Below are 18,429 nucleotides of genomic sequence, written 5' to 3'. Positions count from 1 at the left end.
ACTTTCAGACAAACTAAAGTTGACTGTATGATTGTTACCAAAAAAGCCGACTGCATGATCCATGATGTATCTGCATGAATTGATGCACGTGCTGTGCTATCTTCTTCTTCAAGGGAACAAACAATATATTCAAATTTAAGGACACATTCTTTCGGTTGATAATGCAATATCCATAATTTTTTAAAATAAAAAATAAAGTAAAACTCACATCTTTATTATACTTGATAAATTGTTTAATAATTTTTAATGGTTGAAATAATATAATAAAAAAATAAAAAATACAAAAGTTACGCAATCCACCCGAGGAGGAGGGCCAATAACAATAACAGGTGGACACACACAAATCACAACTCTAAAACCTTTCTATTTTTGCAATCAAATTACAAAATTGACAATCAAATCCACTTCTCAACTTTCTTTTTCTTCAAAAAACAACAAAAATAATAACTCAACTGAAAACTGGCGTAAACAGAATGCTGATAAAAAAACCGACCTATATAAAAACAAAAAAAATTATATATTCACCTGGAGAAGCAGAAAGCATTTGCAGAGGTCGAAGACCGGCGGTGGCGGTTAGAAGCGGCTGAACCCTAACGTGCTTCCTTCGTGTCGTGTGTTATTTTCTCAACGGAATATTCCGTCGGTGAAGAATTCTGATAGAGAAGAGAACAGGAAGATAAAAAAGAAAAGAATGAGCGGTCACATTCCTCCTGCTCCGAGGAGGAACAGTGTGCACAAACGGCCTCCGCCAATGTCGAATAAGGCCGTAAACGGAATCACAAGCGAACCTCCTAGCAAGGCTTCTTCTCCGCCTCCTCCTGAGTAAGAACCTTTTCCTTTCTCTTTCTCATTCTCATCCTTTCGTTCGACATTCTCTGAGATAGAACAGAGAGACTGTTGTATCGTTATTATGTTATATTATTTCCATGTTCTGATTCGTTTGCGCATTGATGCGATTCGTGAATTCCGTTGAAGTATGAACGGATCTGTGTAAATCCACACCAACCGTTATAGATTCTTTGCATGGACAATGTAGATGTAGTAATATAGCTTTAACTTATGATATTATACTATAATTGATAATTGATGTTTTGGTTTCCATTCAGTTTTTGGATTTTGATTTGATCTTTGCGGAACTTAACGCAGTTACTGTAATTTACGTTTATGATTACTATTTTGAACGCATCTGCTTCGTATCATTGTTGATATACCGTTAGCTCGATTTAATTTTCTTCTGAATATAATTGTTTAGGCTTGATGAGCAAGAAAGGACAGTGAGGAAGCTTAGATTGTCGAAAGCCCTCACGATACCCGAGGGGACTACCGTTTTTGATGCATGTAGACGCATGGCGGCTCGGCGAGTTAATGCTGTTTTGTTGACTGATTCGAATGCTTTGCTTTCGGGAATCATGACTGACAAGGTTTGTTATGGTGTTTGCTTGTGTTAATTAAGAGATCAAGAGATTGCGCATATGAATTGTTACAAGCTTGTGTATATTTTGTTCAGGACATTGCTACTAGAGTTATATCTGAGGGTTTACGCACAGATCAGACGGTAGTGTCAAAAGTGATGACTAGGAATCCTACATTCGTGACGTCAGATACTCTGGCGATTGACGCCCTTCAGAAGATGATCCAAGGTTACCATTATTACTGTGGCACCAATGCATTGTAATAGACTAATATATAGTTAGACATGGAGCTGCATTAGAGATTTAGAGTCTATACTCTGTAGCGTTCAATGCTAATAATTTTGTTTACAGAGAAATAATGTATCAGAGGTCTATTGTCATTTTTGTTTACACCATTGGTGACTTCTACATTACATATTTACACTACTTGGTGGTTTAGTTTCAGATTATATGCACTTCTATAATTTTTTATCCACAATTTTCTTGGTTCTTACCGCGACTTCAATTATATTATTGATTAATGATTTTCCTGCGTATATTCTTGCTTTTCATTGTATTCCTTTACTATTTGTATCATTACATCAGGCATAACTCTGAGTTACTTTGTTGATTTCCATATTATCATCCCATAAACCAAAAAGAAAAAAAGAAAGGGAAAAATCATGGTTTTATTGTGTTCTCTGACATATGATTCTTTTTCACCTTTATTACTTATGTTTCTATACCTAGCTGTTGCCAAATTGTGAAAAAAATTGGGTAGATGTTTTAAATAACTTCTCTTTTATTTACACCTTGTATTAATTGACTTATAAATTATCAATTCATAGAGTGACGTATATAACTCAATTTTTTCAAATGATAGGTAAATTTCGGCACCTCCCTGTTGTGGAAAATGGAGAAGTCATTGCCATATTGGATATCACCAGATGTCTTTATGATGCCATATTTAGGCTGGAGAAGGCGGTTGAGCAGGGGAGCGCTATTGCTGCCACAGTTGAAGGTGCTGAATGCCAATATGGTAGCAATGGATCTACTTATTAACAATTATCTGTATATATACTTCTTATAGAATTGATTGTGCACGAATTTTCCGAATTGCATTATTTGCACCCACTTTCATGCATGTGTCTTGTTAATGTTGATAATATTAGTTGTTGAATAAGAATTTTTCTCCTAAAATACTTTCACTTCTCTTACTCATAAGCTGACCTGACTGTTTCTTACAAAACCTCAAGCTTCTGCAGCCTGCAAGTGGTCGTATTTTTTTGTTAGAGATAGTTACCAAATTACTGCTTGATCTTGCTGTTATTTTTCTGTATTCTTATGAGGACATCTAATTCTACATACACATCCTCCCATGGACTTTCTCTTCCTTTTTGCTGCTAATATATGTTCTCCTTCTTATCAGAAAAGTTCAATGCGTTTATTTTAATTGCTTGTCTGGTTAAAATTCCCAAAGTGGAAATATTCTTGCTACACATTTCCCTTTTTTCTTTTACTTCTCTCAAAGTACTTTAGATATATCTTGCATAAATGTTTTTGCTTTTACGAGAAGTACATGAAATTTTGCAAGTTCAGGCATTAACGTAGAGTACTGCTGTATGCATTTTAATTTTTAAATTGATTTGAGTGGTTAGCATATGTTTTGACCTCTTTTTTAAGTTGTGCATGTATAAATAGTTTACTTCTGATGTGTGCTTTATCGATATTTAAATGACTTGGAAATTTCCATTTTTTTTTTTGCTCCATATTGTAATGATGATGATGCTAATTTTCTGTTTTGATCATCGTCATCTTATCAGGTCCAAATGCTTTGATAGATACACTGAGAGAGCACATGTTCAAGCCTTCCCTATCAACTCTAATAAGTGAAGATACAAAGTAATTTCCACATTATATTTTCTTGCGTGTTTGTTTATATTGTCAGTAGGCGCTCATATAATCAGATATAAATGTTTTACAAATCTCTATAGCATTATGTTTCTAGGGTTGCTTTTGCATCGTTAGCAGATCCTGTCTACGTAGTTTCATTAAAGATGCGGGAGTTGCGTGTTAATTCGGCAGTTGTTGTTTCACAGTCAGGAACCAAGATTCAAGGAATATTGACGTACGGTTTGTTTTCAAAGGCTTTATTCTTCTCTTAGGACTCCATGATATGGAATAACGGGCATTAACAATTGTATGTTTCTTTTTATAAGACCTGGTATGAATGAAAAAATGGATGTGGATTTACCTTTTTGAGAGGTATTATGTATTGTGCTCTAACTCTTGTATGCAGTTCAAAGGATCTCCTTATGCGTGTTGTGGCCCAAAATCTTTCTCCTGAGTTGACTCTAGTGGAAAAGGTTGGTATTTTATTTATTTATTTCCAGCAAAAAGAGGCTTATTGGAGGAGATGCTATTTCTTCTGGCAGTTTCTTAGTTTTGCTAGGCATTGAGAAATGATTTGATTTTCGTCCTAGGTCTTATATTTCTCACTTAATTTTTTAGGTGATGACTCCAAACCCAGATTGTGCCACCCTAGACACAACAATTGTTGACGCACTGCATATGATGCATAAAGGGAAGTTCTTGCATCTTCCTGTTGTAGACAGAGGTGAGCTTTGCTTCCTCGATTTCATAAAGAAGTTTTATAATTTTTGCCTTGTTTTGCTGACTATTTTTGTTTCTTCAGATGGATATGTGGCTGCTTGTTTGGATGTTTTGCAGATAACTCATGCAGCGATTTCCTTGGTAAGTTTTAGGTTCGAGATACTCATTTGTAAGAAAAACTATCAGAATCTGTACCTTGGGTAATCTTGTGGTCAGTCTTTTTATTCTCCCAATCTCACTTGCTAATCATAATGTTTGTATAACTGGTAACGTGTCCTTACAAGTATGTTTATCTTATTATGATTTGATTTAATAATGCTGTACAGAGGTCAATTTCTGATAAGTATGATGTATTTTATAGGTTGAGAGTAGCACTGGAGCTGCTAATGATGTAGCGAATACAATTATGCAAAAGTTTTGGGACTCGGCTCTTTCTTTAGAGCCACCAGAAGATTCTGACACTCATAGGTATTTTGTTATACAGATGATTAGACACATGATTTGTTTTGTTCTTAGTGAACCATCCTATATAATTCTTTGATTGCAGTGAACTTTCTAGCCACATGACAGCAGATGGCACAGAGAGAGGGAAGTCTCCTGTGCAACACATAGACTTGGGAAACACATTTTCCTTTAAACTTGAGGATTTCAATGGTCATGTGCATCGATTCAACTGTGGTGAGTCAAAGCATTGCTAGGACTTGAATCTAAATATTGTGTTGTGTTCTTGGATCTTAGTCACAAAATCGTGTGCAATGATATAGCTGCATGGAAATGGATCCTCTCTCATGTGAAATTTTCACATGATCTATTTACCGATGTTCATCATTGATTATAAAGTTGCAGCCAAGTATGAGACTTACAATTGCATTCAATGATCAATGGGGAAAATAATTACAACATGACAAGATAATGGGAAATTTTCATCACTCTTCCTTACCCGCTTTCCATTCTTATAAGAACTTTCAAGTATTTTAACTTGCCCTTATTGTAGGTACCGAACATCTAGATGAGCTTGTATCCATAGTCATGCAGAGAGTTGAACTTAATGACGAAGAACAACGCCCTACAATATTGGTGTGTTTTCTGCTACTTCAAATTCTTCTGCTTTTTGGCAGTAGGATATGTATTTATTATCACACTGATGTTTTTGTTTTTTGTATGCCTAATATAGTATGAGGATGATGAAGGTGATAGAATTATTCTAGCAACGGATCATGATCTTGCTACTGCTGTCGGCTATGCTAGATCTGCTGGAGCAAAGGTGAAGATGTTTGCTTATACTAGATTTTCAATTTTGAAGATGTTATATGGGGGGTAGTTCATTGGAATTTATCCATACATCCTAATAAAAAAAATCTTTGTATTTCAGGCTGTAAAGTTGCATTTGGTGTTAGGCAATCCAACCAAATCAGAACCACGACCACCACAATCAGATACAACTACTACTACTACTACTACAGTAACACAGACTCGTAGTTCTTCTCTTTCCATGCGATCTGGTATTTTTGCAGGTGCGATTGCTATAACTAGCGTTGGTGTGTTTGTCTACCTAAGGAGCTGCAGAAAGTGATGTGTTGCCAGTATGAAAAGGCAATGCAAAATAATCAGATGCTGCGAAAATTCCAGAGTTCCATTGATACTTATGCGCTCATTACAACAAAGGAAATTTTGTCTGATGAAATAGGTGAATGATGTTGGGGCTCTCTAGTCCCGTGTCCTTTTTCTTTGTTGGTAATATTCATCACTTGTGGTCAAGCTAGGTTTATTTAACGAAGATGGCTACTTATATTTCTGTCTCTAATGTAAGTGCAATTAGAAATTCCTTCTCCTATGTATAGGTTACGTAATGTTTTGGCATACAACAATATTCAGAAAGGTCACGACTTACGACTTTCTTAAAATTTCATAAAGGAACTCCCATCAAGGTGGAATCTCTGTTTTTTTGTTGTTCTTGCTTCTGTTCCTTTATTAAAAAAATATTTTATTTAATTATTTTTGGGTCTGACATCTTCACATAAAGATGGTATTGTAAATTATTAGATGGTTCAGTTAAACATATTTAGTCAAATATATCAAATCATCTAACGATTCGCAAAATTATCTTCACGTGAGAATGTTATCGGTGAGAGTATTCATCTTCCTTTTTCCAAATACTAAAGCTCCGTTTGAATTGTGTCCTGAGATATAAAAATAGAGAGATAAAGAAACATAAATAGAAATTGAAAAAAATTATCTCTATATTTTGATTAATGAAAACATAGATATAAATACTGATAAAATTAAAAAAAAAATTATTTTTCCCACATTTTTGTATTAAACAATCCTCGATTTTCTTTTACCTCTACTCCTCACCAAATATCATCAACACAAATAAAAAATGCAAATCTAAGAATATAACATCTAAATCACATTGTCTTTCAAGTAAGTTTTGTATCCAACTTTTAGACTGGACAAATTTTTTTTTTTAGACAGAATCTTTTCTCTTTTCTTGTATTTATCTCTGCATTTATGTTTTATAAATAATTTATAATATTATGCTAAATACTGTTGGCCAGAGGTAAAAACAGGGAGATTTATAGTAAGTAATTTGATATATTTGTAAGCATCAAGTCACCCGAAAAAAAGGAAGAGCGCATCAAATTAGAAACACTGGCTGTAAATTTCATTGTCACAGAAAAAATTAATATCTTCATGCCAAAAAAAAAAACATACACACACACATCAAAATCAATGCCTGGTACTTGACTGGTTGGGAGTTGGGACAAAGTTGAGGATTTGTTCATTTTATAAGATGAGGGAAATAATTTTCGGAAGAAATTAAAACGTTGCTGCCAAATAACAGAGTTATAATAACTAATGAGACACATTATACAAGTTTGAATTGAATATGATGCCGAAAGCGACCAACAAATAAAGATGGTGGGACACGTGAATATGTAATGTTACATTTAAATGATTACTATATTTTGATGGCTCTACATTGTTACCGTTACATAGCTGACAATAGAGCCGTATGGAAAGACTAGCTTCCCTTCCCCTTGACACCTTGCTTTGCGTAATTGCGTTGTTCTATTTATAAACTCTCCGATCCATAAGTGGAACTGGAACTTCCCTAACTCCTAAAACCCACAGAAACCATGATCGCATTTGGTGACACTGACATCCTTAAGGGATCTTCATTCCAATGTCACCAACAACTTCAGTTGTCCCCCTTTATCAGAGATGTCACTTACAGGTATATCTATCATGATTCATGCCTCTCACTTTGAGCTTTTTCAAGTACAACCTTAAAAACATACAATAATGTCATGTGTTTTGGCTTAGCTGTTAACTGTTACTGTTTGTTTGATGCAGTTGCGGTTCCTGTGGATATGAGTTGAACTTGAGCTCCAGCAACCGCAACACATCCCTCATTGATTCTTCCAAGTACGGCAAGTCCATCAAGAAGGGTGTCATCTCCTTCTTCTCTGTGGATGAGAGCAGGTTCACTCAGATCCACCAACTTCGATGGTCATGGATACCCTTCTTCAAGCCAAGGAGAACCAAGATACTCTGCCGCCGGTGCCGGAACCATGTCGGTTTCTCTTACACTTTGCCTTCTCACTCATGGGACGGCATTTCTGACTCTAGAATCTATGATATCAAACTCAACACTCTACAACCTTCCTTCTCTGCGGATTCAAGTCTGATGCCGGTTGATATGAGCAAGTACGAGAGTGCATCTTCTTCTTCATTTGTGTTCTAATTCTCTGAGGTGTACTTGGTGCTGTACGAAATTGGAGTTTCTGCTTTTGATTTTTGAGGTTGTAATCATTTTGTCTATCTTGTACGTAAATTGATCATATATGGTGTTCTTGTTGTAATCTGTTCAGCTGTAAGCAATTTTGAGCTCCAACACACCAGAAATTCTCTTCCCTTTTTGATTTTCAATCTATAAACTAGAAATCTAGAATGCAGAGGTATTTGATCAATGCTATAAACTCTGTATTTTTAGCAGCTTTCAGGAGCTGCTAATTGGAAACCCAAAATTTACAATTACTTCCCTCAGGTCAATTTGGACAAAATAAGGACGCAAAAAAGAAATATTGACCTATGAACACTTGCTATACATATATAGGTAAACATACAATGTTACCCAACCCAATTTATGTCCTCGTCTATTTGTTTTAGTCCAGCAAGCCACATCTGTCTTGGTGTCTTGGTTTCACTGCCTACATCATGTTCACGTGTGGCTGTTACTGGGTCAATTTTCTTATCCTTGGCAAGGTTGCCCTGTCTTCTTCGTTTTCTCCTCACCTTCAGCGACAGAAGGCGAGAAACCTCATGAAGTCCACCCCATTTTTCCAGAGCACGTGCAATGTCAAAACGCCCTGCCAGAAATTCCAAATGTATTTGTTTAGTGTTCATAACCGTGATGCTACATGTTTTCTCCATCTTTAATCTTTAAACTTGAAATGAATTGAAAATAAACTATGATTTACGAGAAGCAATAACACTCAAGGAGGAAGGATCTCAAATCTTAAACTACCTGCACGTTCAAACGATTTTCTACTGGGCATAAACGAAGGGTCCATTCCCCAGCTTCTTTGAAATCTACTTATCTGCACGAACAAACACTTTCAGACGTAGAAAATGTCATGTATATTCTTTATCATACGATCATATTTCATCATGTCATTGTCATTAAACTTTAGTATGTTATTCCGATAACAACCCCACCTCATTTTTCAAATTTTCAAGATCATCCCAGTATCCCTTTGGTTTGCGGTGTTTGTAAGCCAAAGATAGGTTCATTATTGATGCGATTTTCCTGAATCCACCCATGCGAGTTATAGCCTTTTCAATATCCACCCTTCCATGCAATCGAAGTTGCTTCCTCATTGGCATAAATCCTTCCTGACCATATTCTGCAATGAATTTTAAAAGTTCAGACTTTAGGACTTCAATATCTCTCTGTAGACCTGGAACTCTTGGCTTTTGACGAGATGAACTTTGAGCATTGCAATTGGATAAGTCGTCAGCGGAACTACAGCCATCATCACCTCCAGAGGCAGATGTAACAATTTCTTGCCCTGTTTCTGTAATGTCCTCACAAACTTCCAAAGAATGTGATGCTGTCCTGTTCTCAACATAGTCTCTTATTGCACACAAGTTTGATGGGAGATCTTCATAAATGACCTGAATTTATGTTATTCAAAGAACTCACATTTATTTATATAATTTATTGTGACAAGATTATTGTCACAATATTGTATTTAAGACTAACAGGGGGGAGATGAGAGAAACGGGGGAGGGTTAAACAGAAAAGGGGTATGCACAGAAATTCGGAAAAAATTAGCTTGCCCCTTTCCAGTATCTATTTAAGGTTTAATTTTAAGAGTTGATATTGATGATCCAAATCAAACGAATAGACAGACCTCTTCCATGATAGATTCAGAAAGAAAAGTATCTTTGCGCATTTTCGACTCCACAGAGTACTTTAGCAATGTGTGATGATTTCCTAGTTGCTCAAAGATCCATTTTCCTTGGAACGAGTCAAAGTCCCCTTCAACCTGTTCAAATGTGATCTCTTGTTCTAGATATTCACACAAATCTAACACAACACGAGCATGAAGCACCATATACAGCAGGCCCTTACACCCTTCCTGTGTATTTAATTTAATCAAGATATTGCATCAAGCGTGCACAATTTATAGAGAATGCCAGTATGACAACTTCATGCTTGTATTGCATACCTGAAGAATGCGGACTTTATTGTTATCTCGGGATAAAATCTTACTGATTGCCAAGTTTGGAACTATTCTGCAATGATATTTTTTCATGAAGCCATGAAAATAAAGCATCACATTATGAAATCTTTCATGGCATCATTCCATCTCTATTCTAACACACATTACTTACTCTGGAAGTCTCTCATAGGAAGATAGAACATTCCATACTTCACAAACAGGAGCCTTAACTGTTATGCTTGCAACAACACCACGATGAACACCTCCATTTTCCTTTACATGCAAATAATTTACTGGTAAGTTTGATTACGAAAATAGGTCACTCAAAATAAGCCGACCTCTAAGTTAACAAGTTAGCATAGATGAGTTACCAAAAGTCCATCAAATCTGCGTAGATGAATTTCATCCACCACACAAGGCCTGTCAAGTCTACATGCTCTTCCAAATACACCCCATTTGCTGTTTGCCTCACCAGAAGATGCGGGAATGGGACCAGAAATTGAGCTGGCCAGACCTTCTTTGTTATCTTCACTTAGTAATTTATCACTCTCAGACAAAGTGCCATTTATCTTTTTGACTGATGACCCATTAATAGCCCCAGGAGTTTTATCCAAGTGATTATCTGCAACGGAAAGTTTCTGATTTCCCATGATATTATTTTCAACTCTACATGCCAAGGCTCGGAGGTTTACAGGAAGATCTGACCTAATAATCCTTTCCAATAAAATAGCTGGGAAATTCAATCTTGGTATCACATTAACTTCATAAGATAAATTAGTTGTTGATGACCTGCAAGAATCAGAATTGAAGAATAAACTACAAAGCTATAAAGTGATGTCAATAAAAATCATAGTTAACTGTAAATATGCCGCCACCCCCACCACCCCAAAAAAAGCCACAACATAAACAAATAAAAACATCCCAAACAAAAAATAGAGAACACTTGAAAACAAATATAGGATACAAAAGCTGCAGTGTTACGTATAGTAAGTTAGTATTTTTTCTTCCCTCTCCCCATACTATAGCATTTTCATCTATACAGAAGTAGAACATATTCAAGTTCAAAATGCATTGCCAATTGCAATGATGCTATTCTACTGAATGATGTATGAGCTTCTTGTAAAAGCTTCAAGATTGGGGGAATCATAGATCTTCAGATAAAGGCAAAAGATAAAGCCACTTCATCCAAGATTCAAATTTTAAGTGCCATGACATAAAAATTCATGCTTGTTTGTACTGAACATTGATGCAACCTTAGAGCTTCCAATGACTTCAGAACCAGAAGTAAGATTACAATATAACTTTATTATGCAAGCCTGTTTATATATTTTTCATTCAGAGGTGCAGATTCTACCTTGTTCCACATTTTAAGGACCATTTGCCCTCAAACTTCTTAAAGTCTCCATCAACCATGGAAAAGCGAAGTTCTCGATCCCATGTCTGAAGTATCGTCAAAAGAATAGGAAGTATCAGGACATACAAAGTTCTATCCCTCTTTGGTAACATTCGATTATTTTCTGACTAATCTATTCAATATGCAATGTATGCATACTTTGCTTGGAAAATATTTTTTGAGGATGTGTTTTCCACTTATGAATTTTCAAATTCCTTCCAATCAAGCTACGCAATGGCTTGCTTGATACCTATCTATGACTTATAAATATAATTCATTACTAAATACAAATATGTAGTAACTGGATCACATAATAGCCAAAAAGTTACCAGGATTTATGGATGCTTACAGAATTGAAGAATTCCTGAAGATCCAACACAACACGAGCTTCAATGTGCCAATACATTGCCCTCTGAAACCCTCTCTGCTCTAACCATATTCGTCCGGGGAACGGACAAGGAATTTGTCCACTACCAACAATAAAATGCACATTAGTGTTACTAGCAATGGATCTAGAAACTTCAAGCAATTGGACAAAGCCGCAGAGGTAACATTAACAAACAGGTATGGCATAAGCGAGCCTGTCCTTAGTCCCTACTACCTCTACCACACCATTCCATTCCACAATCATTCGTGTTTTTTGTTAATATTCTTACAGCAAAAATAGAAAAGCTTGACTACATAATTAGTAGTAATGACTTACCTCCAAACAAGATTTGGTATGAAATCAGCAAGATGCTCATAATCAGTAAGAGCCTTCCAAACGGATTCAATGTCAGCATCAATGGAAATGGAAGCCTTAACTCTGCGTTCCCTCCATGAAACCACATGGACCTCGCAGTTGACCTCTGTGTCAGTGTCACCTCCTCCTCCACCTCCATTTCCACTATCATTGCTGAAGTGGCTTCTGCAGCGTACGGAAGGTGTTGAAGAAACAGCAATGCTCTTGCTGCGAAGAAGGTTGAAGCTGAGAGATAGGAATGCGGCCGATCTGGATAGGGATAAGGTCGTTGGAGCTCCAAAGCTGGTGGTGGTTGTCGTTGAGGTTGAACAACAACAAGTTCTGCATGCTGCGATCATCACTCATCACCTGCTTAGAGTGTGGACAAGGAATGAATACTATTGGATTAACGGTAGCCACCACTTTATGATTCTCTCCTTTTCTTTTCACCTCAAAATCTCAAATCACAATTGCTGGCTCCAACTCCATACACGTTCCTCTGCCCCTTTTTTGTCATTTCATTCTAACCACAAAATAAATATAACAATTATTATCAGAAAATATAGTTACTTCTTGAATATAATTATCACATAATAAATATCATACCAAAAGAAATTTATAAAATAAACCAATGTCTTTAAAGAGGATGATTAGGAGTGCTAATTCATCTTCTTAATTATCTTCTAATATTTAAATAAGTAAAAATTCAAAATATATTATTTTTTTGAAAACATTCAAACGATAAAAATTTTAAAGTTTTTTATTTAAAAATTAAAAAATAATTAGAAGGATAAATTAATACTCTAATATTTTTTTGTCTTTAAAAGCATTACTATTAGTGTACGTAGAAACTCACATATAGTTTGTAAGAATCCAATTTTTTGTAATATAATTTTTTGAATTTTCTACGAGTAGAATTTGTAAAATTTGAGAACTATGATTTAACTCGTATTAATAAGACGAGTCCGTATAAAAAATTAAAAAATATTAAAATAATAATTTTTATATAAGACAAAAAAAATTCTTTTTAATTATAACATTTAATTAACAAGTCTAAATTTATCTCGTAAAAATTTTTTATTAGTATTCTTTGATCCGTTTAACTTTACCAAAAAATTTTAGAAATATTTTAGAGTTGAGATAATAGATGATACTAGTAGTATTCCTACCGATTTGATTATCTGTTTTATCTGATACAGCAAAACAAGTAATCAAATAATTATTACTTTTAGTAATTATCCTTCAAGACTAATTCTTAACCACATATTTTTTCACTTTTATCCCTAACTACATTCCTTCTCCTTTTCTAATTCACTACTCACCACAAGTTCATTTACCACATGGTAAATTAACCTAGAGATATGTATGATGGTTATACATAAAAATAAAGAGAAATAAAATATAAAATTTATCTAAATTCTTTTCCACAATACACGGCCATATTTCTCTTTCAAATTCCTCACATGATAAAATTTTAATACTTGATCAAGTAGAAAAAACAATAGATAATATCTAAGAAATAAATGACAAATAAAATTCATTTTTCATTTATTCCTATACTAGAGGTGTAAGTTATTGAACTAGACCGAAAAAGACCGTAAAATCGAACTAAAATTTACAACAATCGATTTGAAAAGCAAAAAAAATCATTTTTTTTTGTTTTTCCAATAAAATCGATCGATTTGATTCGGTTTTCAGTTGGTTTAATAAAAAAAACGAATCGAACCAAACCGAATCAAGGGTAACATATAGTGCCAATATTTTTACTATTTTATCCTTTAACATAACATCAAAATCCATAACCCTAAGTGAGTGACTCACTCACGTCGGATGCAGCGCCTCCCTCCCTTGTTTCTCCTCTTTTAAATCTCAGAATCTCCCTCTCTCCCTCCCTCCATTCTCCTCCATAGCGCCTCCTTCCCTCCTCTTCCATATTCGGTGCTCTTCTCCTACCCCCCACCATTCTCATGCAATTCGCAATGGTGGTGCGTTTTTCGTCGCGCTGTTGCGAGTCCCAACTACAACATTCTTCTCCCTCGCAATTGTAGCAGAGAGAATCATTGTCCAATCTTCATCACCGTTGTAAATGAGCATCCCTCTTCGTTGTCAAGTAGTTTGCGTCGTCACCAAGAAGCCCGCGCTGTCACCAAGCACCCCTCTGTCACGGCGTTGCCAAGAAGCCCTCGCTATTAAGCAGCCCTCTTTGTCGTCAAAAACCTCGTGCCGTCTCCAATCTGCCAAGAATCTCATGCCGTCATCAAGTCATTTCCTACAACTCAACAATGTCTTATTTGGAGGTCAATATATTCACCAGTTTTTAGAATAAAATTTGTTGTTGCTGGTTCTATACTTCAGTGTTTCTATTGTTGATGATTCTGTACTGGCCTTAATTTGTTGTTGAGTTAAATTTATTGTCATTGTTACTGATTTGTTGGTCCTAATTTTTAATTAGATAATAATTTGTTGCTGGTCCTAATTTTTTATGGCGGGTACAATGAATATTTGTTACTATAATTTGTTGTTATTGTTTGAGAACAGATTTGTTGTAATTCTTGTTATTTGATAACAAATTTTTTAGATAATAATTTGATATATGTTGTTGTTCATTTGTTATGTTTATATGTATGTGATAGAGGATTATTGTCGGTCTAAAATTTCTCTTAATAGAAATAAGAACTTCGTTGTAAGCATAGCTTCAAACCAACAAATAACTCTCACATCAAATTTTAATTGTTTTCGTTGACACAAGTACAAACCCCAATGAAAATTAACCGAAGTATTCAAACATCGAGTCGTCTCACAAGGAATTGCAATGAAGTGATCAATTATTGGCTATGAAGAACAAGGGGGTTTGATTTGTAATTGACAAAAAAATATAATAACAAGAAAGTAAATGACAAATATTAATAAAAGAAAGGGAAAGAACTCTTGGCTAGGCATGGGAATTGATATCACCATGCTTGTCTACAAACCATATATTAACAATTATGAGGGACCAACCCATTTAGTCTACTTCTATGCTTGAAGTAAGTATAATGTCTACCTCAACGCATTAAGTACGTCAAATAGGCTTGATCAACATCAATCCATAAGTCCTAATCTAGCTACTAATTAACTTAGTAGTAGGCTAGAGTCAGTGGTTATCAAATTGACCACATAGGGTTCTCAAATCACCAATTCGTTGAGACCCAATGACTCAAGGTCACTCAACTCCCTTAGCCTAGGCCAAGAGTAAAGAAAACTACTCAAAAACTAGAGAAAATATTTCAACAAACACCTAGAGTGCAATAAAAGTAAACATCATAAAATGCAAGAATTAATAAAAGCTACAACTAACACAAGCAAGAAATCAACAATAGCAATTAAGATAAACATAAAAAGGACATGAAAACATGAAATTGCATTAAAGGAAAATTAAATCCACAAGAGTGCATGAACATAAAAGCAACAAAATAAAGGAAATGACAAGTAAAACTAGAAGAATGAAGAAGTAACAACAAGAAATTAAAAGGGAAAAACTAAATAAAAAACAAGAATTGGAAGTTGGATCTAAGAGAATTAAACCTAAACTACCCTAAATTCTAGAGAGAAGGGAGAGCTTCTCTCTCTAGAATTCTAACTACAACATGATGAAAACTACACTATGACTTTTCTCCTCCCATTTCCTTGCCATCCTTGGGTTCGTTAGCATCAGAAATGAGTTGGATTTGGGCCTCCTTGAGCTCAAAAATCGCCCCCAGTATTTTGCCTTTAAGTGAGTCACGTGACCAACATCACGCGTGCGCGTGGATGACACGTGCGCGTCGCTTGATAATTCTCTGGTCAGGCGTGCGCGTGGGTGACGCGTACGCGTCGCTGGCAAATCTTCTTCTCACGCGTACGCGTGGGTGATACGTGCGCGTGGCCTTCAGTTCAGCAGATCCTCATTTCTTCATGAATTCTCCATTTTTGCATGCTTTTTCTTCATTCCTTCAACCCAATCTTTACCTTCTAATCCTGAAATCACTTAATAAACATATCAAGGCATCGAATGGAATCAAAGTGAATTAAAATTAGCAATTTAAAGGCCTAAAAAGCATGTTTTTACTCTTAAGCTCAAATTAGGAGAAATTCACAAAACCATGCCATTTCATTGAATAAATGTGAGAAAAGATGATAAAATCCCCTAAAATCAACACAAGATAAACCACAAAATTGGGGTTTATCAAACCTCCCCACACTTAAACCAAACATGTCCTCATGCTAAACCAAGAAAGACAAGAAAAGGGGTATGAACATTTATTCAATGCAAATAAACTAAATGCACCTATCTATATGAATGCAACTAAATGCAAAATGATTCTACTTACTTGGTTAAAAGTAAATCAATCTCCAGAACATATATGAACAAGTAGGACTAAAGTAGTATGATGATTTGTGGATCCTACCAATTCAAATATCAAAATAAAGTTCAAATAGACTTGCAAGAAGAAAGCTCATGAAAGCCGGGAACAAGGAATTGAGCATCGAACCCTCACCGGAAGTGTATCCGCTCTAATCGCTCAAGTGTATAGGGTTGATTTGCTCAATTCTCTTCTAATCATGCTTTCCAGGATTTATTTTTCATCTAACAATCAACAATTATTCAATATATGCATATATTTATCATGAGGACTTATTCATAGGTTGTAATGGGGCTAGGGTCAAGGTAAGATTATATATGGTCAAGTGAGCTTGAAATTTGAATCTTTGATTAACCTAAGCTCTCACCAAACACATATAACAACCTATACAATTCTAATACACAACCTAGCTACCCATGATTCCCACTTTTTTTTTCCACACACTCATGCATTCTTCTTTAATTCACATCCCATATGCATTGTTATTGTTACTTTACTTTGGGACATTTTTGTCCCCTTTTTATTGTATTTTCTTTTTATCTTTTTTTTCCTTTTCTTTTACATATATTTTTTTTTTCTTTATCATTTTTTTCTAAAGTGTATACAACGTATCAATGCATATGGTTGATGTACCTAATGCATGAATATGTACCCAATCCCATGATTTTCAACAAAAGTACAAAATATACTTTTACCTCAACCAATATTCCCAAGTTTTTTATACCCCAAATGATACATACTCTCACTAGCCTAAGATAATTAAAGATCTAAATTAAGGGACATTTATTATTTTTCACTTAGAGGTAGTGATGTGCTAAAATTAAGAACAAAAGGGATTAAATAGGCTCAAAATTGGCTAACAATGGTTGATGAAAGGTAGGCTATTTGGGTAAGTGAGCTAAATGAAATGATGGCCTCAATCATATAAATGCATGTATACATAGAATAATGGATATAAAGAATCAAACAAATCAAGGATTGCAATCATAGAGAGAGAATAATGCACATAAGAATGGAAATAAGTGGTTATATGATGTAACCACACAATTGGGCTCAAAACTCATATGCTTGTGTTCTTAGCTCAAAAACCATGTTCCAAAATAAATTCTTCAACCAAGTTCAACAAAATTTTTTTTTTCAAATTGGTAGGGTGCCCTAAAAATGGTTTCTTGGAAAAGAAATCATCACCCTAACCAAGTAGTCCTAATCATAAAAAGAAGTGGTAAAATATATACAAATTCTAACTATCATGCAACCTATCATGCAATGTAACAACTAACTAAAAAAGAAGATTAAGAATTGGTGTTGAAAGAGGAAGTGGTTACCCACAGAGATCGGTCGGACGACCTCCCCACACTTGAAGATTGCACCGTCGTCGGTGCATGCAAAGAAGAGCAAGGTGGATGGGTTGCTACAACTGATGAGCTTCCTCAAAGGATTGTGCCGGTGGACTTGTTTGTTGCCCCATTTAGAAGCTTTTTCTTTTCCTCTTGGTGGCCAGCCTAAAAAGAGAGAAAAAGAAAGAAGTTAAGTCCACAACAAAGATATTAAAGCAAATAGAATATAGGCGGGGGTTAATGCCAAATAAGAGTAGGGTTCTCACTACATGTTAGCTACGCATGTAAGTGAGAGAGCAATATAGGCAAAGGGCATATCAACTAATACTTGATGCAAGAGTAAAGTCAAAGTATAAGTGAAAAACATGAAGAGCATGTTAAGCATCAAGTTCAAACAAGAAAAAGTAGGTCATGAAAGACATTATGAGTTCATATCAATGCACAAAGAACAAAAGAGTCATCAAAGGTTGAGAATTGACTTAAAAATTTCATCACTCAACAATACAAACAAGTCAAGAAGCACCAAAACTAACCAAGAAATTCTCAACAATTGAGTAGGAGAATTCAACACCATTATTAAAATAAGAAATTTAGAAAAGAAAATAAGAACAAGCTATAAAAATAAAATTAAAATGCAACGAATGAAAATAAGAAAATACAATAAACAAAAGAAAATGAAAAGTAAAATTTTAAAGAGAGGGAGAAGAAGAAAGTAAGAAAGGAAGAGGACAGAAGAAGAAAGGAGAGAAGAAAGAAGAAGAAAAGAAAAGGAAGAGAGAAGAGGATAGAAATAGAAAGGAGAAGAAACAGGGCGTGAGGCGACGCGTAAGCGTCGCCCACGCGTGCGCATGGATGGCAGG

At 35.2% G+C, this 18,429-nt stretch overlaps 3 protein-coding genes across 5 annotated transcripts; 2 read left to right on the top strand and 1 right to left on the bottom strand.

Moving 5' to 3' along the window:
• Positions 341–5,950, top strand: LOC107630914 (CBS domain-containing protein CBSCBSPB3-like). Of its 2 annotated transcripts, none has more exons than XM_016334201.2 (14): positions 341–822; positions 1,253–1,421; positions 1,508–1,640; positions 2,275–2,412; positions 3,215–3,293; positions 3,400–3,519; positions 3,691–3,757; positions 3,903–4,008; positions 4,087–4,145; positions 4,366–4,472; positions 4,552–4,682; positions 4,999–5,081; positions 5,179–5,268; positions 5,377–5,950. In XM_016334201.2, the coding sequence occupies exons 1-14, from the start codon at positions 692–694 to the stop codon at positions 5,575–5,577; spliced, it is 1,614 nt and encodes a 537-aa protein (XP_016189687.1). In that variant the 5' UTR covers positions 341–691; the 3' UTR covers positions 5,578–5,950. The 2 variants fall into 2 exon arrangements, with proteins under 2 accessions (XP_016189687.1, XP_016189686.1); XM_016334200.2 differs by having other exon boundaries at positions 2,275–2,430.
• Positions 6,868–7,921, top strand: LOC107630913 (uncharacterized protein At4g08330, chloroplastic). Its single transcript, XM_016334199.2, has 2 exons — positions 6,868–7,242; positions 7,362–7,921. Exons 1-2 carry the CDS (start codon positions 7,145–7,147, stop codon positions 7,750–7,752), a joined length of 489 nt encoding a protein of 162 aa, XP_016189685.1. The 5' UTR covers positions 6,868–7,144; the 3' UTR covers positions 7,753–7,921.
• Positions 7,930–12,338, bottom strand: LOC107630912. Of its 2 annotated transcripts, none has more exons than XM_016334197.2 (10): positions 11,833–12,338; positions 11,479–11,599; positions 11,091–11,176; positions 10,108–10,525; positions 9,909–10,009; positions 9,743–9,809; positions 9,425–9,652; positions 8,727–9,185; positions 8,536–8,608; positions 7,930–8,389 (listed from the first exon to the last, which is right to left on the bottom strand). In XM_016334197.2, the coding sequence occupies exons 1-10, from the start codon at positions 12,207–12,209 to the stop codon at positions 8,139–8,141; spliced, it is 2,181 nt and encodes a 726-aa protein (XP_016189683.1). In that variant the 5' UTR covers positions 12,210–12,338; the 3' UTR covers positions 7,930–8,138. The 2 variants fall into 2 exon arrangements, with proteins under 2 accessions (XP_016189683.1, XP_016189684.1); XM_016334198.2 differs by having other exon boundaries at positions 7,930–8,377; positions 11,833–12,337.

The sequence above is a fragment of the Arachis ipaensis genome, chromosome B03 (genome assembly GCF_000816755.2).
Source record: "Arachis ipaensis cultivar K30076 chromosome B03, Araip1.1, whole genome shotgun sequence".
Taxonomy (NCBI): domain Eukaryota; kingdom Viridiplantae; phylum Streptophyta; class Magnoliopsida; order Fabales; family Fabaceae; genus Arachis; species Arachis ipaensis.
This window is presented reverse-complemented; position numbering and strand designations above follow the sequence as displayed.

Excerpts from the sequence above, each read along its gene's own strand:
- LOC107630912 (XM_016334197.2), bottom strand. The coding sequence starts at position 12,209 with ATGATCGCAGCATGCAGAACTTGTTGTTGTTCAACCTCAACGACAACC. Across the intron at positions 11,177-11,478 it reads TTCAGGAATTCTTCAATTCT|ACATGGGATCGAGAACTTCG; the intron begins GTAAGCATCCAT and ends ACGATACTTCAG. Across the intron at positions 9,186-9,424 it reads CTGAATCTATCATGGAAGAG|GTCATTTATGAAGATCTCCC; the intron begins GTCTGTCTATTC and ends ACATAAATTCAG.
- LOC107630913 (XM_016334199.2), top strand. The coding sequence starts at position 7,145 with ATGATCGCATTTGGTGACACTGACATCCTTAAGGGATCTTCATTCCAA. Across the intron at positions 7,243-7,361 it reads ATCAGAGATGTCACTTACAG|TTGCGGTTCCTGTGGATATG; the intron begins GTATATCTATCA and ends TGTTTGATGCAG.
- LOC107630914 (XM_016334200.2), top strand. The coding sequence starts at position 692 with ATGAGCGGTCACATTCCTCCTGCTCCGAGGAGGAACAGTGTGCACAAA. Across the intron at positions 1,422-1,507 it reads CGGGAATCATGACTGACAAG|GACATTGCTACTAGAGTTAT; the intron begins GTTTGTTATGGT and ends TATTTTGTTCAG. Across the intron at positions 5,082-5,178 it reads AACAACGCCCTACAATATTG|TATGAGGATGATGAAGGTGA; the intron begins GTGTGTTTTCTG and ends TGCCTAATATAG.